This window comes from Pyrgilauda ruficollis, unplaced genomic scaffold (genome assembly GCF_017590135.1).
Source record: "Pyrgilauda ruficollis isolate IOZ18807 unplaced genomic scaffold, ASM1759013v1 scaffold1, whole genome shotgun sequence".
In the NCBI taxonomy this organism is placed as follows: Eukaryota; Metazoa; Chordata; class Aves; order Passeriformes; family Passeridae; genus Pyrgilauda; species Pyrgilauda ruficollis.
Window position 1 is genome coordinate 7603226 of NW_024508100.1, and position 22690 is coordinate 7625915.

The 22690-nt window shown below is 42.1% G+C and overlaps 1 protein-coding gene across 2 annotated transcripts in view; it reads left to right on the forward strand.

Moving 5' to 3' along the window:
- The window catches only part of CRMP1 (collapsin response mediator protein 1), a 49025-nt gene that overhangs the window by 19727 nt on the left and 6608 nt on the right, over nucleotides 1–22690 (forward strand). For both annotated transcript variants that reach the window (XM_041473953.1, XM_041474025.1), the window contains 8 exons: nucleotides 2464–2648; nucleotides 4138–4302; nucleotides 9296–9357; nucleotides 10709–10789; nucleotides 14094–14162; nucleotides 16063–16183; nucleotides 17237–17393; nucleotides 21655–21796. In XM_041473953.1, coding sequence (XP_041329887.1) covers nucleotides 2464–2648; nucleotides 4138–4302; nucleotides 9296–9357; nucleotides 10709–10789; nucleotides 14094–14162; nucleotides 16063–16183; nucleotides 17237–17393; nucleotides 21655–21796 — 982 coding nt within the window. The remainder of the gene's footprint in view (nucleotides 1–2463; nucleotides 2649–4137; nucleotides 4303–9295; nucleotides 9358–10708; nucleotides 10790–14093; nucleotides 14163–16062; nucleotides 16184–17236; nucleotides 17394–21654; nucleotides 21797–22690) is intronic.

A 22690-nucleotide genomic window follows, 5' to 3' on the forward strand; every position in this document is an offset into this window, starting at 1 on the left:
GAAAATGGCAGACAGCATCACCTTTCTGTGGGTCTGAGTTTTCTGGTTGCTGACATATGAGGAAACCAGCTCAGTCATTTGTACCGTGTCTAGAATGCAGTTATTTGCACTGTTGTATTTTTTCACCCACAAGTAATAGAACTCCATTCTTGCTCACATACACTCTGCATTAATGAGTGAGCAATTCAGGAATCCTGTCACATTATCTCCTACTCTCTGTTCTACTTGGACAGAATAAAAATAACCTTGAGCAGCAGCAAAGATCAGACTTCTCCCAGCCTTAATCTTGATGCCAGGGCAAGAGATGAGACAGGTTTCTGACAGATAGTGCAGCATCATCCACAAAGGCCTTTGGTCCTGTGTCACTTCAACATGGATGATTTCAGCTGAGTAAGTTGTTACTCAACCATACACTGAAAATAATGAGCATTGAGTCATCAAAAAAAATCAATATATGGTTAGCACACTTTCTCATTGTTAGGACGTGTCTTCTTGAAGAGGAAATTGGTAGATACTGATTGTGGAAGAAAATAAAAATGAATTGCTTTTTTTGTGAAGGTTTTCATTAATATTATTCTCAGAAGGTGTGTTAGTACTTGAAGTTCAGTTACTTCTTGGGCATACTCAAAGGCGGTGGGTCATAGTTAATTTTTTTCCCAGTTCCATTTCTTAGCCACATAAATGCTCTACAAAGGTAAAGGGTTGTTCTGATTAAAATCTTGGGGATAGATTTGACTAACGAAAATTAGTGCAACACCATTACTACACATGGGGCTACCTAATTTTGTGCAGGCATTCAGTCTGTTCGTGGGTGCAGTGCCTTATGATATGCTTTTGTGAGGCATATTTTAAAACAGAGGAGCTGCTTGCAGCTTTTTTTGTGCAATTGGATGTGCTGGGCAGCTGCTGGTTTTTGCATCCAGGCTGGTTCCCTGTTTCTCAGGGTGTTGTTCACACTGTGCAGCTGCACACAGGTTATGACAGTGCTGCACATGTTGATGCCTGTTAGGTGCCAGACATGCATTAGGTGCCAGCTCTCTCGAGTAAGCCCTCCTGGATTTGTTCCGTGCTTGTGACCCCATCCTGGGATGCCCATGAGGAGTTTGCCCATGGAATGGCTGTGCTTCCCTCCAGCCAGAGCCCAGGGCACCAGGGGAGACAAGTTGCTGGAGGTGACATTTTTGCATAGCATATGAAACAAATTCTTGACCTCTTGGGGCTATTTATTAACTCTGCCAGTTTGGCCAGATTCCAATGTGAATAATTATCCCCTTTTTAAAAATTTTTCCCACTGGTTTTAATCAACAATTATATTAACTTCTGGTTCTACCTTATCACAGTTGGCTGTTAATCAGTTGCTGTGTTTTGAACTGTAGGTGGGAGTTGCCTTTTAATATGGGGAAACAAATTCAGCAGCTCAGATGTCTGAGGTATTTATTTAGCTGTGGATAAAAGTTATTTTATCCAGACAAAAGAAAATTAGGACCAGGGACTCTGTGTCTGTAATATGAGATAAACTGTGTGAACTTTAACTACCTTACAGTTACCTCTAAGCCCAGATATATTGTGGTGTAACAGTGCAGAGACATGGCTTCCACATAGACCCTTCTCCCTGTCTGGCACCATGCAAAGTAGACAATAAATTCTAGTGTGGCTTTAAAAGTTAAAGTTTAATTTATTTGTAATTGAGTCCATGAATAATACAAGTATTTTGATCATAAGTATCTGGAGTTTGATGTTGGTGTGGGGGACAGATTAATATTTTTAATAGCAACAAAAAAAATCCTGCTTTGAAGACCTGAAGTGAAAAAGATGGCAACAGCTAATTATAATTTTTCCACACAGTTATGCAGAATGTTTCACTGACTTTTAACTTCAAGAGGAGGATGAAGAATATGGGACATGGTAGATTAAACATGTTTAGGTCTCTTAGATATGTATTTCTGTATCTTAGGTTATTTAGATTTCTTTTTAAGGATAAATTTGCATTGCATGATGACAAAGTAATTATAAAATTTTCTGATATGCCTTTTGCTTCTACCATATATTTTTACAATTCCAGCTTGCTCCCATATTTGATCTATGTTTTCCTATTTTCATTTAAGAACTTAATATACAAAACTGGAGCCCCCAAGAGAGCATTAAGTGTACATAATTTGAATTGTTTAAAGATAGAAATCATATAAAAATAATCAATTTTTAATGCTGGTGCATTACAGCTCCTTTATTGGCCACTGGAGCCATGCAAAGCAAACAGAGCTCACGGCTCAGCGAGTCAGCTCTCCTCTGCTTTGTTCTGCTGTGCTGGGCAGGACAGAGGGAGCGTGTGCTTGAGCTTCACCTTGCCTTTGGGACCCACCTCCTGCTGTATGGGCCCAGGCATTCTCTCCCCTACATGCCTCAAATAGCTTTGTCCTCTGTGCTTGTTCCAGTAAAGTAATACTGCCTTTCCTTGCTGTGCAGGCAAATAGGAGAGAATCTGATTGTTCCTGGAGGAGTCAAGACCATAGAGGCTAATGGGCGCATGGTTATTCCTGGGGGAATAGATGTCAACACTTATCTACAAAAGCCCTACCAAGGGATGACTGCTGTTGATGACTTCTATCAAGGCACAAAAGCAGCACTAGCAGGGGGCACCACCATGATCAGTGAGTACCAGCAGAGCTATGTGGGGATAGGTACCAGAGGCTTCATTCTGATTTTCTGAGTTCTTCTGCAATGAATCTTCACATTTTCTGGGCACTGTGTTTGAGATCCATTCATCATTGTTAACCAGGGTTGGCCTGAAAATGAACCTATCCTCAGAAAGAAATACAAATGTGTGAAATTGTCTCCTGGATTTTCCTCTGAAATATAGAACAAGAACTGAGGGATAATGTATGTAATCTTGGGATTTTTGGAAAGCAGTGTAGGTAGTGCTGTAAGTATATGCACAGAAAATCTGACAAAGATCTGCTTTTCCCACCTACTGCCATTTCAAGAGGTTTGGAAATAAGAAGATATGCTTATTTATGAACTTGGATTTGGCAGGAGGAATTGAGGAAGACCTTAACAGAGATGTCCCAGAGGAACATCTTTGTTGGTGAAAAGAAGAAGTGTTTCTAGTTGTTAAAGACTCTTTTTCTGTGTACAGATGGTGGGACAAGATTTATCTCTTTCCTTCTGGCCGTGACTTGACTTTGGTTAGATGTTGTGAGGCAATTGTTCAGGTGCCATAAATTGTCTTAGCTTCCTTGTGGAGAGGAGCTTCCCAGTGGAGTTTTACTCCCACTGAATTGGGATGTGGATTTTTTTTTTTTTTTTTTTTTTTTGCTGTTACCTGTTACCCATATTCAGGCATCACCTGAAAGACTCTTTGGCCATAGGCACAAAATGCACTGCTGTTCATTCCTTTTGTGAATAGTTTTTTTCAGTCTGTGTTCTTCAGTTGAGTATTCCTGTGCAGAGTTAGGCTTGCAGATGGCACTGGTAAGCCCATCTTGATTTGTTTTTATACTAACTAGCCCTGCAGAGAGGAGTACCTATGCATAAGTAGTCATGTCTTCGTGTCAGTGGATGGTGTGGCACCATTAGAGGCAGAAAGCCTTGAGGCAAGGGAGAGGCAGGGCATTCAATGGACTGTATAGTGTCACAGTGTTTGTGCTCAATGTCACCCCAGTTCAAACCTTTGGCTGTATTCCCAGTTTTGGCTGCTGAGAAAACATTGAACATCTGCACTGATGTGTTGGTAGGGCAGAGTGGGCCAGTTCAGTGACTGAGGCACTGGATAATTATTGTGCTTACTGTGAAATACATAGAAATGGACACATCAGACAAGAACTACAGTGAGGGCCAGAACCTATGGTTTCTTACAATACAGTAAGGGGAAACACAAATGTTTCCTGAACTGTGAGGTGTTTGGCTTCCCCTCTGTGTGTCTATTGATGCTGCACCAAGCAGGTTGCCAGCCTCATCTTTAGTACAGACTGTTCACAAAGTCTGGGGCAGCAGGACCTGCCTGACACCCCAATGTTACAGTCAGCACACAGACTGCCTCCAAGGCTGCTGTTCTGGCTAAGGAGCTGGAAGACCGCTGACTCGGAAAATCTGAACAGTGTGCATACTGTCCTGCTAACAGACATTCAATCTCTTTTTCAGTTGATCATGTGCTTCCAGAACCTGGATCTAGTTTACTGACCTCCTTTGAGAAGTGGCATGAGGCAGCTGATACCAAATCCTGTTGTGATTATGCTCTCCATGTGGACATCACCAGCTGGTATGATGGGATTCGAGAAGAGCTGGAAGTACTTGTGCAAGACAAAGGTTAGTGAGTGAAATGTAGTAATATTTTTTGGTTTTATTGAAATATCACATGGAGGTTACATTTTCAAGTATTTTAATGAATGCATAGGTACTGGCTATGCTGGCTAAGGTTTCACTACCTTGAACTTGTATTTTCACTTGCTGCTGTGTAAAATTGAGCTAAAACTTTGTGTGTATATATGAATTTGTCCAGTATAGACATGGAAGATTAAGATGCTTACATTGTCATAAAGAAATGTATTACTTTATCCTTGCTTGTATATGTGGAAATAAGACATTGCCTAGGTAGGTTTTTTTGAAGGTAAAACTCAAAGATCAAATTATTAAAAACTCAAATTATCCTAAATAATCAGCCCAGTCACCATAGATTCTCTGTTTAATGAATGAAGAAAATGAAACATTTCAAAGTAGTGGTTCAGGTTTTAACTAGACTGAAAGATTTGATTCAGCTGCCTCAAATGAAATCCGAATACGAAGAGCACATGGGGCTGTGAAAATGTCACTACAGGCTAGATCTCATTTCACAGCAGTGACTTGGAATAATTTACTTGCTGAGACTTGATTTTGTAAATAAAACATACCTGTATTTTTAGAAAAAAATCCAGTTATTAGAAAAAAATATGCTAAAGTTAGGTATCTAATATTGAAAAAATGCCCTGATTTTCTCAAGTGCTTCTCTCTGCTGGCTTTCCCTGAAATTACTAGAAGATGCCATGTTTCAACACTTGCAAAAAAAAAAAAAAATGGTCACTTATTTAGGAATCTAAGACACTTCTATGGGTTTGACACTTCCATGGTGTTCAACTATCAGACCTACTATCATGTGAGATGCTATCATAAGAGGTTACCTTACCTGGACTCCAATTACCACTTCAGAAGAGCACAGATGAAACCTCTCCTAAATGCATTTCCACACACACAGTTCTCAATGTGGCAGTCTCATATATGGAGGGCATCTTTGTGGCACCAGATACTTCTGTGTGGGCAATGGGATCTAGCCTTCAGAAGATCCTAACTTAGATCTTGTTCCTTGAAATTGTGCCTGACAGCTTGTATTTTCTTTGCAGAATCATATATTTTCACATGTTTTTTATTTTCTACTTTCCTTGAAAATGTATGGATGTTAATTAGGGAATATTTTCTGAAATGGCATGTGGTTTCCATGGGCAAATCAGAATGACTCTTCTGTTGGGAAACCTAAGTGATATGTATATGCAGCATCTTTTGTAATGCATAGAGCTAGTGTTGACTTAGATTTGAAAGATTCTCTTTATAGAGACAGGTACTATCAAAGTAGAAAAAAAAGCAAAATGCTATTTTTGAGTGAACAGTTGTTTGCTGAGATGCCATGGAGGTTATGGGCATGGGGGAGTTTATTCCATGTCACAGGATGCTAACAGTACATGTGCTGTATTACCAGATTTTAGGCAACAAAACACTTCCATCAGCAAGACTGCACATAATTAGAGAAACTGCAGCTGGTCTTGCATAGGTCTCTAGTATAGGAGATTTTTACAAGGTGATGACATCTGTCAACACAAGCTGTGCTAAATCTGTGCTGTTTCCCTGCTATCAGCATTAACATGAATATGCTGCTGTGCATTAGCTGACTGTACTCTCAAGACAAGTATACTGTGCCTTGTTTCAAAGGTTGGATATTGTTTTCCAGAGCTCCCTGACCACAGATGGCTTAGCACTCCCAAATTTGCCCAAGGGTTTACATTAAAAGCCTGGGGCAGACAGTTAGGTTAATAGTTTTCTCTAACTATTGAAATGTGAGTTTTCTGTGTAAATCTGGCCTGCCTTTGAGTCATCAGGGGAAGCAGAAATCTGTTCATTGGTTCCTGAACTGAGATTTATGATGGAGCCTTGGTGGCCTCTTCAGTGTGAGAGCATTAGGTCACCTTTGTTCTCATGTATGTCTCAGGCAGGCAGTGTGAGTTACTCTCACGTGTTGGAGACACAAGGTAAGGGGAGTATGAATGAACAAGCACAATAGGAAATAATTCAGCGTGGCAAGGGCTTTCAAATTAATGGGTAATATTTCCTGATAATTGGAAACATTTAAGCCAGCTGGTGCAAATAGACTTGATGTCAGTGGAGTGACCCTGGTTTTCATCAGCTGGGAATCTGGATTGAATTGGTTCTCGGCTGATTGTAGGTGGGTGAGCTGAGTGACAGGGCTCAGCTCAGTGTGTTTCAGAGCTACATGTGCCTAATGCAATCAGCATGAGTAACAGGGGAGCTCACAGAGTGGCTGTTGAGATGCCTTGTCATGAGGTATAATTGAACAATTAATCAGTTTTAAATCAATACAATGCTAATTTAAGGAGACACAGGCTTTGGAAGTGCCTGGAGATTTTGTAGAGCCAAATATTGATTATAAACACTCAGACTTGTATAATTTCAGCAGCTATTTTGGGATTGAGCTTCTTCACTATATGCAAAGGAGCAAGAGCCTGAAATTGCTGACAGGGGCCTCACTGGTTACTTTGACTTTGTCACTGTTCAGAAAGTTCAGGAGTACACTGTAGTCCTCCCTAAAATTTGGAGGGGATTCTGTTGAGTACCCCTGGTGTGACAGCAAGTAGAACATTAACAAGAACGTAGTGTGTAACAGATGTTAAGCATTCAGGTCAATAGGCCACGGACCAGGGCTTTTGAAAAGCTGCATAATTCCAATGAGTAGGTCAAGGAACCAGGCCAGGGCAAGGAGTCTAATCTTGGATACCTGTATATGTAAATTTGTGTTATTTGTCTTGGTATCTGGTATATGTGCTCTCTTTTCAAGGCAGGATTGTTCACACCCTCTCTCCTGTTAGTTGTAAAGGCAGCCCCTGGAATGCTCTTCTACAGTGTGTGTGTGGTGGCAGCTGAGGGTGTGAATGTGTGTTTACATGGGAGAACTCTGCTTCTGCACTGTTGTAAGGAGCAGGCTCAAGATCCTATGGCAGGTTCCCTACTGGGATCCCTTCTGCTCCCTTTAATTTCAGGGAGAGCATTAAACAGAGTGAAAGCAAAACTCAGTCATTTTGCCAAGGTCAGAAGAGGGCCTAAGAAGATAGCAAGGCAATAAAAGAGAGAGGATGAGAATATGTATTACTTGGGTCAGGGTATGTGTTTTTCCCCCACAGCAGTCAGGGAAAGCTGCCTTACCTCCTGCAGGACTGTGATGAAATGAATCACCTTTGGTAGAGCCTGCTGGATAAGGGAGAGCAGTAGGAACCCAGGCCTCGGCTTGCAGAGAACAGCGTGCGAGGCGTCAGTCCCGTGCTGTCACCGAGGCAGTCGGCGTGGCTTGGAGCAGGCCCGACACGTCCTCCTTGCTTTGTGTGGGCACGGGCACCCCTGCAGAGAGCTGGCTCCTGGGTGCAGCTGACATCTGACACGTGGGGTGGGTTTGTGGAGAGAAAATTGAGCTTTGCTCTAAGGCAGGTGGGGTGGGTGTGCTGGGCCCTGCTGTGAGCAGTCAGAGGGGCTCAGGGCGCGAGACTGCAAGCACTGACCCCAGGGCAGGCCCAGCCAAGCTTAGGTTTTAAAATAAGAAAGTACTGAGTACTTTGAAATTGTAATCAGGAGTAGAGGGTGGGATTACAGTTAGTAAAGGCTATATGTGTCTTCCGAGAACATGATAAATAGGAAAATGGGAAGAAGGGATGGGTGTACAGGCTGACAGGGTTCCACCGTTCAGGCTGGATTTGCTCAGCGTGGAAGTCAGCAAGGAGGGGCCAGCTCCTGCTTTGTGTTTCTCTCTGAGCTGCCTGGACTTAGCAGGAAGACATAATACCAGGGATCATTTCAATGTTTTATCTTGTATCCTGGGGTATTTTAGTCCTGTAAATGTAAACAAATGAATTCTGTGTGTCTATGTGTGTGTGAGCAGTCATACTCTCTGCTTGAGGATGTATTTACTCATTCTAGACTCATGAAGGAGTTATATCTTCATCAGAGTGGTTTATTCATTTTATTCATTCATGTAGACAACATGAACAACAGGAACATTTTCTTCTTGCCCCAGGAAACAGTTTTCATCACAGCCATTTTGAAATGCAGCATACACAGTTTAGGTAGCTTAGAATTTACTCTTTTTTTTTGAGCTAGAAAAGTACAATACTGGTCCTTGGACCAAACTGGGGGTCTTGGCAGTAGACTAAAAGGTAAGACAAATATATACACTAATATGAATTCATATGTACAGAGATTGTGAACAGAAAACATTTGTAAGTTGTGTTCTGTAAGAACACAAAGCCATGCAAATAACCAAATCTTTGAAATAAATAGCAACACTTATGGGGATTTGAATACAGGGGGTTATTGACAACTGACACTCAACACTAGCATTTCTTAGGGATTTTTTGAAATTTGAAACTGTTGTCTTTCTTGGTTTTTATGGCTGCCAGCATAAATCCTTCCTTTTTTGGAAGGCAGAAAAGGTGTGGTGAGCTGCATATGAAACTGGTTTCAGGCTTTGTCTCCACTCCTTCCCAGTATCTACCATCAGCTAAGCTTAGTTACACGTTCTCAGCACTTTGGGGGAACCTAACCAGAAGTTTTTTCTACCAAAAAGCACAGTTTAGATCAAGCTGAAATGTTTTCCTGAGTAGCTAAGGAAACCTACAAAGAAAAACACTGATTCACAGAACCTTACACAAGGTTTTTTAAACTTCACAAACTTTACATGCTTGCTTTAGCCACCATTGCTTGTCTGTGATGTGGCTACAAGCAATCCTCTTTGCAGTGGTGGCTGGGTTACTCCAGGGATGAACACAGGCTACCCACAGCATCCAGAAAATTCCCCCAGCATAGAGGGCATCCAGGCTTCTAGTCCTAGCAGCTGTAATGCAGCTGTGAAGCCATGCTTGAGTTTTGGCAATCATTAGTGAAAAGCTTAGTCCAGACATACTCTATTACTTACTTTTCCTGAAGTTTTTGTTCAAATACAATCTAAGAATATGCTTACATGGCAACACCTTTGAATTTTGTCTTGTAACAGGTGTGAACTCTTTTCAAGTCTACATGGCATACAAAGATCTCTACCAAATGTCCGACAGCCAGGTATTGCTCTGAATGCTTTTCTTTGCTGTGATCTGTCCTCTCTTTTCTCATCTCCCAACACTTGAGGAGTTGCTAAGGTTGAATCCCAGAGAAACATTCTCACTGGCCTGATTGGCACTGGGAGAAATGTGCAGTGGTGGTTTACTCTCTGGAGGGTCAGTTCTGAGCTGTGCAGAACACCTGCATGTGTTTCTTCAAGTGTATGACATTCACCTTCTGTAGAGATCTTCTGGTGTCTCCCAACATTGCAGCCACTCAGCTCTGCTCAGGATTTCACTCATTTTATTTTGCAGTAACCTTTCGAGGACTCTAGGTCAGAGAGGGAGAAAAAGATGAAGCACTCGAGGCAGTGGCAGTTCTGAGGCTTCAAGAGTTTCTTGGTTGTGTAAGCAGCTAAATGGAGTTGCTCTTTGGGGGAGGTGGCCTTTTCTCATTAGGGCTGGAGATAACAATGAGCTTGTTTGTCCAGAGCTCATTACAGATTCCAGACTCTTCAGCTTTCCCATTCATACGTATCAGGCCACTGTAAATGGACAATGGCATCTGTTAGTAATAATAATGTTTGCTTATTCAGTTGATAAAATGTTTCTGTCTTACTTATTCCCAGAGCTACAGCTCTTGGTCTCTTAAATAACTGTTGTTACACCTCCAATATATGTGGTTTTAATTGGAATTTTAGACATAAAAATTTATAAATATTCTCTGACAGGCAGTGCCTTAAATTCAAATCCCTGTTGGCATTGCCAAGTGGAATACATTAAAAAAAAAAAAAACCAAGTATGCTCTAGAGAAAATATTGCAACTTTTAATATCTGAATTAAAGATGTTGCTGAAAGCTCAGCAGTGATGGCTCTAAGAAGATGGTGCAAAATGCCTGCACTTCAGAAAAGAGATGTTCTAGCCATACTACATACTAAAGTACCTGTAGTACATGGCCTGCACTTCAGAAAAGAGATGTTCTAGCCATACTAAAAGTACCTGTAGTACATGACAATAATTCTATTCTACATTTGCTAAAACTACAGAACTAAAGGGCTACTAAACTTAGCCCTGGGGGGGGCATGGGGCGGTGGCCCTGCAGTGCAGTGGCTGGGGCAGACTCTGTGTCCCAGGGAAATTCAGCCCTGTTTGGGATTGTTGACCCTGTCTTGGTGCAGCTGGTGTTTGCAGGGGTGGGTAAGTCAGCACCAATCAGTGAAGCTCAGGTTCTGTGTAGAAAAGAGATCATTTACTATTTACCAATATAATTACCAGCATAGAAGGTACAAAACTGAGGTGAAGAGAGAGGTCTGAGTGTTAAGTAATGTGTTTTCCTTATTCAGCAGTGTTTCCTTCTTTGTACTACCTGCAGCTTTATGAAGCCTTTACCTTTCTAAAGAGTCTTGGGGCTGTTATCCTGGTCCATGCTGAAAATGGAGACTTGATAGCTCAGGTGAGTGAACCATCATTTTTTGCTTCACTTTGTGAGATGATAGATATAAGAGAGGAGAAACTAAATAGGCCAGGCAGAGAATGGGTAGAAAGAAGGGAACTCCCTGGAAAGAGACTTAATTGAACCTGATGCCCTGCACACTGTTGGTATAAAGTCTGGGATGAGAGAATTGGGGTCCTTTTGCATTAATTGGCAGAGCAGCCTTGAGATAGGGCAATGGTCCAGGCAGCTCCTTGCCTTGGCTGCAAATGAGGACTCGATAAGGAGGGCAGAAGGAAGCAAGAAGATTTCTTCTGAATCTTGCAGACACAAGTGAAGCAGAATAATGTAAAGCCTTGTTCACAGATTTTGGGTACAAAAAGAGGATCTGAAAGCTTTATACTAAAGTCTTTTGCTGCAGCTATCAGCATAAGCAACACAGTGAGTTTGGAGCAGGTATTAAAGCTCACAGATGTATTTATTTTTGAGAATATTCTTATAAATCTCTGAAGTTTGAGAATAAGAACTACTGTGATCTTGTAGACATTTCAAAAATGTGTGTTTAAGTATAATCTATGCTCTTAGAAGATGCATCTCAGAACCAGGAAGCTGGGCTCAAGTTCACAATGTTCCATTAAAGTGCCCTGCACCTGCAGTGCAGTCCTTGCAAGTCAAGCGCCCTGGGAGCTGCTGTCCTCCCACTGGACTGTACCATGGCTCTGATCAGTGCCACGACACATGGAAAGAGGCAACACAAGGACAGCAGTTGATAGTAAACCTCCCATGGTCTTTCAGAGGCCAAGGATCCCCCTCTGAAACAGAAGGGGCAGGTTTGGGTGGGTGTTGTTTTGACGCTGCATTTGTGACAGATGAATCTTTGAAGGCTGTTGCAGAGATGTCTCACTCCCCTGATCTCTCGTACGTGCATCGAGCCCCTCTTAGGTCGGTGAGGCTCTGACTGAGCCATCTGATTTATCTGCTGAGCTGCTTATCTGCTGGCTTATCTGCTAAGGACTGGGCTGCAGAGCTGACAAGGAAATTACAGCAGCTAAAGCTGTCTTTCAGATCTGGACAAGGCAACCCACCTTGTCTCATGTCTAAGGGAGAACATCAAGGGAATGTTTGAGGTGTTGGGCAGTGTGTAAGAACTCTTGCCTTGGGTGTATTTTGTTTTTCTCTCTGGGAGAAAAACACATCTCCATCTGCCTGGTTAGAATTTACCCCCTTTGAGATCTGCCTTTCACTTTGACCAAAATAACCACTGGGATCAAAAGTTACTAGTGAGGAGTCAGTAGGCACATACAGTGTGGTTGTGTCCTTCCCCCACTGAAACTAGGTGACAACCCCCGTTTGAATTCAAGAGAGGAAAAGCTGATTTCTCATGAAGTTTAGCTTGACTAAAAACTACTAAATACATGATTTATAGTTTTAATACAGCATAAAATATCTAGTAGAATTAAAACGACTATTAATAAGCACGATTAAGTCAATATTACTGTAGGAATGGCAAAATAAAACAAATCAAATGGCATCTGTGGTGTTTTGATACATTGCCCATTAAAATCAAGGCGCACTCATGGAATTGCGTATTTGATAGAAATCTATTTCAGTTACATTTTTCTCTGATCAGCCTTAATATACAGCCATTGAATATGAACAAACAGGACAGAAAAATTATTAGGTAAAGAGGAAGCAGTAAATAAATGTAAGTTATCTTATACATCAGCTTATTTGTACACCATTGCCATGTTTCATAAAATCAGTATTTCTGTATGCTTTTGTGTAGAAGAATAATGAAAAGAAAGCTGCCTGCACATATTATGTTATACATCAACTTATTTGTACACCATTGCCATGTTTCATAAAATCAGCCTTTCTCTATGCTTTTGTGTAGAAGAATTGTTTGGATAATGAAAAGAAAGCTGCCTGCACATGGGCTTTTTAGGACTGTCCTGTGTGAAAATACAAATTTTATCTTGTCAAACAAATATTCTGGTTAATTAGCACTATCAAGTCCTCTTACAGAGGGTAGTTTATCATGTGATCTGATTTTATTACTTCCTTCAAGATGCAAATCTGTCCTACTTTGTGTATCTATTCTGTGCCAATGTGCTGTTTTTTTACATAGCTGTAACATCATTTTATTGCTGTATTTTAATTATCTGATGTCTTTAACTGGCGCTGTTCAGAGTGGTGCGTTAATGATCCAGAACAGCTGTTTTTAATAATACCTATGAAACCTTATGTTTTTCTAACCAAAATGTTCTTACACAGTCAGATTAATGTGCTCCTGTTAATGCCTCTTCAGTCTTGATTGATTGCAATGAAGGCTAAAGCATGTATGAATGTTAACTTTTTCAGCTTTACTAGAGTGTGTTGGTAATGTGTGGGCTTTTCACCCTCAGGGACCTGGGATCAGATATTTATTAGTTGACGCATTCAAATATGTTCAGTAACTTCATCCTGGTCTCTAGGGGACATTTCTCTGTGTCACAGAGCCATTACATTGTTGAGCTGGGCTCATAAGAGCCTTGTGGTCAGGCCAGGCCAGGCCAGGGCCAGAGGTACAGTAGCAGCTCTGGTCCCACTTCTGCACTGCTGTCAGGCCTGGACCAACCTCAGATGAAAAAGGGGTTGACCAGCAGTTTCTGCAAAAGGGAAATTTATTCCAATCACACTGCTTGGCCTTAATTTTCTATTTAAAAGAAAGTATCTCATGGCTATGAAGTTGGATAGTGCAGATTATTTTTCTGACAAGTCCCCATTGGTCCTGAGATGGGGTCTTTGATGAGGACACAGTGCTCTTGCAACTGGAGGGTACTGTTCTGTTTTATAAAAGCATAATTTTAGTGATTCACTGTATAGGAAGAAAGTGTTACAGAAAACTGAAAGTGTCAGCAATGCTCAAGGTTTAAGAAAGTGCTTTGTGGATTGCAACCAGAGAGGAACTTGAGCAAGTAAATAGGGAGTGGCAGGTTGGAAGTACCCATAATTACTATTTAGTGTATTGGTTGCAGCCCATTCCTGGGCTGGTGTTGTGGTGTCAAGTAGGACTTTCTGGAGGACAGAGGAGGTTTCTGATGGTGCAGGCCAATGGCTTGGGGCACAAATATGCTCAATCACACAACAGAAAGCACTGCTGGCTGTGCTGGTGTGGCGTGGCACCAGTTTAGAACCAGTGTTTTCAGTGTTCAGTGGGCTTTGCAGCTGCACTTACACTGACTGAAAGGGGCAGTCAGACCATGTGGCTGTTCATCTCCCTGAGGATGCTGGGTGCACAGGTCTCATCCTGGAGCTGGGTCAGCATTTATCTCTTACATTGCAGGAACAAAAGCGTATTCTGGAGATGGGAATCACTGGACCTGAGGGACATGCCCTGAGCAGGCCAGAAGAGGTAAGGCCAGATGTCTGCTTCTCCCATTGCCTTTTCCAGTATTACTGAAAGTCTGAAAAGTTCAGGTCCTTTCAACATGTTTGTTTGCCTGAAAAGCCCTTTGGATGCTGCAGCCAGGTGCATTCCCTTAGTCCAGGGATAAGCATGTACACTCCTTGTACACTCAGGAGTCTCAGCTCCTGCTGCCCCAGGCGTGGATGTCCATGTATTTAAGGGTGACCTTTGTGTTTTGATTTGTGATGACAAAAAAATAGGCTTATCAGGCTAAAAACCAGCAGTGCAGCTTGAGGGTTAGTCCTCAGAGTAACTGCATTTATTAAAATGCTTTGGCTGAAAACTATAGCATCTATACTGTGCATAGGCATACACCCATATATAGATCTACTTTCATGCTGGCGGATATATGGTGTCAGAAATGCAGGCTGTAGAGATGCAAATACATGAGAATGGAAAGTTGCTGTGAGGCAGCTTGTTTTAAACAACTCCGTTATAATAAAATCTGAGCTCTGGTCTGGATCATCTCAGGCATCTGGAAAGGGTTTATTTAATGCCAAGGAAAATGTGGAGACATGAGAATGCCCCCTAAAGTACACGGCTCAGACCGTTAATGGGATGTGGAGGGCGGTAGTGGGAAGTGGCTGCTTTCCTAGAAGACTAAAGAGACGACGTCCTGGGGGTTTGAGGCTGAACTTGAAGAGATTGTTGTGGTTTGCAGATCTTTATTTAACTTCTCCCCAAGGCAAAAGGAATCAGCTTAATTGGTCACATTCTTCTATTGAACTGTTTATGTACTTTTTCATTTTGCCATTCAACTTCTACTAAAATTATTCTAAAAGGATTGGGTTGTTTCCTTTTAATGAAAACAAGGGCCTAAGAAAAATCTGCATTTGCAATTTTCAGAAAGGAATTTTGCTCAGCTTTAGTGCTGCAGTGCAGAGTCTGTGCCTCCTTCCCTGCTCTCTAAAGGTGCATTTGGGGTTTCCAGAGGAAATATTTTGATACAAGTCCTAGGACAAACTGGAGCAGTCTGATTTAAAGAAAAAATATTTTATAAAACTGTAAAAGATTAAGCCATGTGGTTTTGGAAGGTTTAAGAAGCTCAACTTTTCTAGAAAAATTCTTGCACAGAAATTTCTGTACCACTAAGTCACTATTTTCAGTTACAACAGGGTTTTTCGTATTAAAATGCCAATACTGTGAGTCCATCTGGGAAGAATCTGGTATAAAACCAATGGTTGGGGGAAGGAGTCTCCAGAGCTGCTGGGAAACACTGCTCCTCCATCTGAAGATGCTTGCTTTGTGTGCCTACGTCCCAGATGGCTCCCTGGGAGGAGATTGCCTTTACGCTTGCTGACAGAGGGGACTTGCTGGGCACTGCTTCAAAGGCTTCTGTGGATTATGGGCTAAATTCAGTCCGTAGTGCTGAAGTTGCTGTTTGAGAATTCTTTACATTCACTGTCACCATTATGTAAAGATTAGGGAAAGCTGCTGGGGGAGTTCAGAGGTTGTCTCCAAGCAGGGCCAAAGTTTTCTAGCTTAGTTCTCCTTTCAGCTGCAGGGTAGGAGTCTTAAACAGGAAGGTGGGAGGAAAGTAAGAAGGAGCTGCATCAGATGCTTGGGCATGAGCTTTCCTGGGGTGCAGGGAGCCAGGGAGCTGTGTTTGTGCTGGGGCAGCTGTACCCTGCTAGTGAGTACAGCCTGGCTGTGGTTACTGCTAGTGCCGGGTGTTTGGGGTTGGGTTAGCTCCCCAGTTCCCAGCACTGTGTTTCTCTGTATGGAAAAAGTAGAATCAACCCCTGAAGAGTTGTTGCTGAACAGTTAGAAATATGGCACAGTCCTCCAGCTGATTTTTTCTTCAGGCTGCATTTGCAGTTAACTTTTCCCTCCTTGTTTTGCTCAGCTTGAAGCAGAAGCAGTTTTCCGTGCCATCACGATTGCCAGTCGAATAAACTGCCCAGTGTACATCACCAAGGTGATGAGTAAGAGTGCAGCTGATATCATTGCACAGGCCAGGAAGAGAGGTAAGTGATTTCCTTTGCTCCCCCAAACTCATTTTTTTTGTTGAATAGAAGCTCAGTGAAAAAACCTGTATGCCTTGACCCAAATGACAGGCTATAGGGAGAGGTTATCAAAGAATGGCAGAACCATTGCAGAGTAAATATTTATGGCTGGGAAGGATGAGGGAAAATCCTTTTATATTTTTAAGTTGAGAAGCCCTCCCCACAAACTGTCCTCTTGAAGACTGAATTGTAACTCTTCTCTATCCTGTTTTCCCTTTTACTTTTCCCTTAGACTGCTATATCTCTGTTCATGGGAAGGAGGTACTTTATTCCTAACGGCACATCCTCTATGCCAGTATTTCGGCTTTTCTGAGAGATGGCTTGGGCAGTGACCCCACTGTCAGAGATGCTCAGAGCTCACTCCTGGCCTTGCTGCTGGAAGCTGAGCTCCTCTGATGGGTACTGCAGGTCAGCCCTGCTTGCTGGGGCCGTGGTGGGATCCAGGTTACAAAGCACCCAAAAGGGCCTTGTGAGCCTGAAGGCAGCTGCTTCTGAAGCTGCCTTTGCAAGTCAGGACTGTTCTGCTGGTTGGGACTACAAAGCCTGTGAGCAATATGGAGAAGCCAAAGAGCAAATTATTGTCTTGATGTTTGTATTCTTGGAGACTTGGAGTGTGGTGCAGGGGACCATATGCTGCTGTCTGCTGGTGCTGTGCCCAACCTGGGAGTAGTAAAAAGGCATCTGCCTGCTGAAGTGATCCACCATCCAGTGCACTCCAAATTGGAGCAACGTGGCTGTGATTAAAACAGTACAAATTAAAAGTGGGTCTGAACTGTCTCCTTCTGGATTAGAAAGAAAGATTTGTAAATAGGCTGATCAAAAGCATGTAGAGCTCAGAGAGACTCCTGATTAATTTTTTATCATACACACAAAGCCAGGGCTGTTTAATTTCCTGGGAGCTGTGCTAGCCATGTAGCAATGTGTGAATTATACATGGCTGCATGCAGCAAGCAGTGTTATGCTGAAGAGAGAGTGGGTTGTACATAGTTCCTGTATATCCTTGCTTTCTCCAAGGTCCCCTTGTTTTTGGAGAGCCGATCACTGCCAGCTTGGGGACAGATGGGACACATTACTGGAGCAAAAACTGGGCCAAGGCTGCAGCTTTTGTGACCTCACCACCTCTGAGCCCTGACCCTACCACTCCAGACCACTTAAATTCGCTCTTAGCATGGTAAGACTTCCTTTTTTTTTTTTAACAGTATGATGGTGAGACATGTGCAAAAGCCATATGGCATGAAGCATCTAGGGATCATCCTGGTTTCCTTTAGACCAGACTCACACATGAAACAGCAGAGAAAGGATATAGAAAACCAGGGATATTTATATTCTTATGCTTAGGCTGTCAGTCAAGTGAGCAGTCATGGACACTCCAGTTGCTGGTTGTCATGATAAAGAGCCAATTGCTGGCTATTCAGGAATTAATTCTTTTTATTTCTGCTTTTCAAGTGATTCCTAGTTGTACAACTGGATTGTCAGGATTTCAAACTGGCCTTCTCCCTAGTTTTCAGTTTTCTTTAGCTGAATTGTTGATATATGATGGGATGGCATCCTCACTGTCTACCATAAGCAAAAGCCTGGTGGATACATCATATCCCCATCTTTGTGATGGGGATATACATACCTCATCTTTGAGAACAGACTCAATTTTAAGCCCCAGTCATATTTGACAAGCACAGCTCCAGAAATCAGGTCTGTTCCTGAATGCAGAGATACCTAGAACCAAGAAAAATTTCTTGGGGCAATTTTTGTCCCAAGCCTGGTGCAGGGCTCTCAGCTGTGAGTTTTGTAAATTGGCTTGTCTTTAACTTGTAGTAGCAGAGTTTGGTGGGTTTATCTCCTGCATATTGAAAAATTCTGACTTGGTCGTTTGCCTTCATCTGGGAGGGAGCAAAATCATACAAGTTTCCTCGTGTCCAGTTCTTGCAGGCTTCTTATTTTAGCTTGCCTTGTGTCTTTATGGGCTCTGGGGTCCTCCATCTGGAAGAAGGCAAAGATAAGTGGTACATGTCGAGCAGGTATGTCAGGAGAAAGAGGCCAGAGTGAATTACAAAGGAGACTGTGAGGGATTTGGGTGGAGACAGCTGGAGACTGAAGGCCGTCTCTTGACAGAATAGGGATGTGAGCTGACTACCTTCAGGTTGGCAGGGAGAGTTTAATCACTAGGTAGGTGAAAGGAATGTGGACAGCAGAGGAAGAAGTGTCTTTCTCACATAGAAAAGAAGATAGCAGCAATGCTTTGCCAGAAACCCAGACTGTAAACCCATCTCTGAAAGTATTTCCTGCCTGTAGCCAACTGTGGGTCTTTAGCTTAAGCAGAAGACCATCTGCTCTGAAATGATATAGAAATTCTCAGCTGAAGCCCCACCAGGAGAGATTGCTAGGGCTGGAGTGAGGAACTCAACTTACCATTCATATCCTTATTTACCTTCATGTGGTGGCACCCCCCTCAGCTCCAGCCTCCCCTTTCTGGGGTTTCCAATGCCCCAGACAGTGAAATTTGAACCTTGAAAGTGATCATCTTCAGAGCAGCTGCCTGGGAGCTGGGTGGGCACACACATGTGACAGGAAGATGCCATCACACAGTGCCACACGATGGTCAGGCTGTGCAGCCCAGAGCCCACCCAGGCTTTAACTCAACTGCTCTAAAGATGCCACAGTTGAGATCTGAGTTACGTGTGGCTCTGGTAAGAATTCACAGCAGTTCTCTTCTGACAGTCTACAACAGTCTGATGGCAAAAATATTTTTTCCATAGCTGAGCTTTCTGTTCCAAATAAAGACTCAGAAAAAAATTGCTTTCTTGGTCTGATTCATCACTATCAGCACTGTAAAGGGTGAAGCTCACTGTGTAAGGGTAAGGCTGTTAGCCAGCACATGTAAATGTGTATCAAAATGTTTGACTCCTTACTCTCTTAGAGTGGCTATATATGCTTTCTAGAAGAGAGTCCCAAAATAATAGTATGTGGGTCAAAGCAGATTAGCAAGAACATTTTTAGAATTGGAATCCAAATAATGACTTTTTAAAACTAACATCAGAAAGAAAAACGAGGACTTACAGAAGTTTTCATTATTCTCCAAGCATGCAAAAATGTTTCTTTTTTTTTCCTAGTGGCTTAAAGTCCTAGATCTTAAATGACAGCAGCTTAGCCTGCTTTCAGTTTTAATACTTCAAATCCATACTGTGAAACTAAAAAAAAACTGTATATTGTATCAGTCTGCTGTGCATTCGTGGGGAATTTTATGCACGGATGATGGTAAAGACAGTATTTCATGTTTCTATTACACTGTTGATTTGGATACCAATATTTTACATTCATTAAAAAATCCCTACAGCATCCTTCCTTTGCAAGCATGCAGCACACTGCTTGTGCTCTTCTCCACAGAAAGCTGAATGATTTGATTTGTTGATTTTCCACTGAAGAGCAGAATGTATAAAACCCCGTCATGTCTCATGGGATTTGCAGATTGAATTTGCCTCATGAGATTAGGTCCTTGTGTCGTCTGTGGGCCATGCACTTGAGTTAGCTTTGATCTTGCATGGTGTGCTGCTGCATTGCTGCAGCTGTGATGTGCCACCTCTTGTGAAGCAGAGATGTGCGATCTTGGTGCTACACAGAAGATGCAACTTGCCATGAAAATCTTGTTTAAGGGGAAGAATAAGATGACAAGGTATTGATCTGGCATTTATTTCATGGTGATCCCTTCCTGTCTCTCAGTTTTTTAGTTGATGTAATGCTTATCCCCCATTTGACAGTAGAGTGTGTCCGCACAGGAGGAGCGCTTGTGGGTTAACCAGGGATGGGACGCTCTCAAGTGACACACTTCAGTTTCAGAAGCCTTCTATTGATTTGACTGGGGAGTGCAGTTCATATAAATAATGTCATTAAATGTCAGAGAAGAGGGAATATGGAGTTAGGAAAGCAAACCCTTGTTATCTTTCAGGTGTAGGAATTTGTAGTGTGGTGTTAGAAGTACAGCATAACCTCAGAGAAGTGGACAGTGATACAGGGCCTGGCTGTGACAGTCAGGTTTTCATGGTTATATCAGTGTGTGGAAAGGAGAGATGCCACAGGAAGCTTTGCTGATTTAAAAGCATTAAAAATGAAGAAATGGCATTGCAACCTTCTGACTTTATTGTCTTGTTAAATTAAATGAATGTTTAACTGATGAAATTGGCTTAATCCTGTGGAGTAACACCAGGCAGTCATTAACAGTCGGGACCAGCTAAAGCATAGCAGCCTTTTCTGTACTGAATTCATGGGCTTGGCTTCTGCTGAAAACTGGATGGATGGTTTGTGAGCATGGTGAAGAACCAGAAAAGAGGCCAAGGACTTTTCTCTGTCAGCAATCATTAGGGCTGGCAGCCTAGAAAATGGCATTAGAATTACTCACATGTGACACTTTTTTCTTCTGTACTTGTCCGTTTGTTAGCTTGTTGGATCTAGATTTGTGGACCAGAATAATTCAGTTTTAGAGCTGGAATTTACATTATCAGTTAAAGAAAAAGATGACAGGCTCTTGAGGACTTATGGAGTGGTGGAAGGGAAATCATAGTGAGTTCTAATGTGCTTACCTCTTGTAAGTTTAATCAAGAGCTAAAAATACCATATTTCCTGTGGATATTGGAGAACTTTCTTTTTTGACTTTCTGTTTTGGCAAGATTCTGCATATTGATTATGTTCTTCCTCCTTATTTCCAGGAGCAGCTGTGATCCAGTTCTGCTCTGTGCCAAAGAAAAAAAAAATAAAATCCTCTAGGCTGAAAAACCCAACCTTTTAAATAAAAGCATTATAGATCATAGCTCTTTTAGCATTTTTCTCCATGCCTTTTTCTGTGTAAGACTCTTAAGTCAGATAAATCCAGAGCATGTTTTTGACTTGCACTATGTCTTTTGTTGTTTAATTACAAAATTACCTGATAAAAATATTTTTATTTTCTTGCTTCTGTTTTGGAAGGTCAGATGAGAAGTATTCATGTAAGTTTTGCATGAAAAATACATGTGTAGGAGAGAAATGCAGGAGTTTGAAGTTCATGACTTTGCACTGTGAAATTTGCCATTATTTTTTAATGTGGTTGTGAATTAATTTATCTTGAGAGTGGCAGACATTTCATAGAAGCTTCTGATCATTTCCTTAATCCTGGAGTAATCCCTAGTCCTGGTTAGTGTGCTTTTGCCTGATCTCTGGTGATAAGCAGCCTGGAGCTGGAGGGGGCTGTAATCCTGGAGTCCAGGGTGCTCCTGGGGGAAAGTGGAGATGTCCAGTGCCATTGTTACTCCCAGTGATCTGTAGCCAGCACAGAAAGGCTGCTGGCATGATTTACAGCCTGTGCCTCTGGTGGCTTGAAAGGCTTGAACGGTCCATTCACAGCCTGTCTGAGACCAAGGTCACCTTGGTGATGCCTGGTCTAAACCTTCTGTGTGTTAACTCCACAGTGGGGACCTGCAGGTGACGGGAAGTGGACATTGCCCCTATAGCACTGCTCAGAAAGCCATTGGAAAGGACAACTTCACTATGATTCCTGAAGGGGTCAATGGAATTGAGGAAAGGATGACTGTTGTCTGGGACAAGGCTGTAGTAAGTAATTACTTACTTTTATAGACTAAAAGGAAATTGAGTGTTGGCTGAATAATGTAAGCCAAGAGACTCTTGGCCATTGCTTAAGTGACTTTCTGATATATTTCTGAGAATTCCCTGAGAGAATGCTACTGTGAGGTGAATTGCTTATTTCAAAAACCTCTTCCAGTTTTTTAAACTCAGGGCTGTGTTTCATTTGTGATACTGCAATAGTATTGTCTTTCATTAGACCTGAGGCTTCCCAGACTCCATTGCTCTATTTTCCCTTAGTGTCAGAGTGGATGCTTCTGAGAGATGTGGTATCTGGAGCAATTTAAAGGTTTTGAAGTGGACCTCATATAAACGTGATGAATGAATTGTTTGAATTTGGGAAGTGTCTCATCGTTTTTGAAAAATTACAAATAAATGGCAGCTGAGCCTGAGGCAAAGTGATGAAATGCTTTGAAGGAGAGCGTTGCACGTAATTCATACTGGCATACTTTGCAGTGAAGTGCCGGTGTAAGTCAGGAAATTTCTGACAGTTCCATGGATTCTAATGTACCATGATACTCTCCCTCTACTGCCTGTCTCCACGTGCACACCCTGCACACTCACACACACTCACTGCATTGTGTCAAATGTACATTGCAGACTGGGAAGTGGCAGTATTTACAGTGCTGTGACAAGCATGTCTCCCAGACTCTATTTCATAACCGCTTAACTCAGGGACAGCTATTGAGATTCCAAGCACAGAAGCAGCTTCAGATACCTGCCATGTAGGAGCAAAGTAGGGAAGCAAGCAAAGCACAGCCAGCTGCTGATATTTTCTTTTGTTACTCCCTCAATGGGAAGGAACTGCAGGATAGGCTGCAACATGAGATTTACAGGTGATAACATTCAGTTCTGCACTACTGA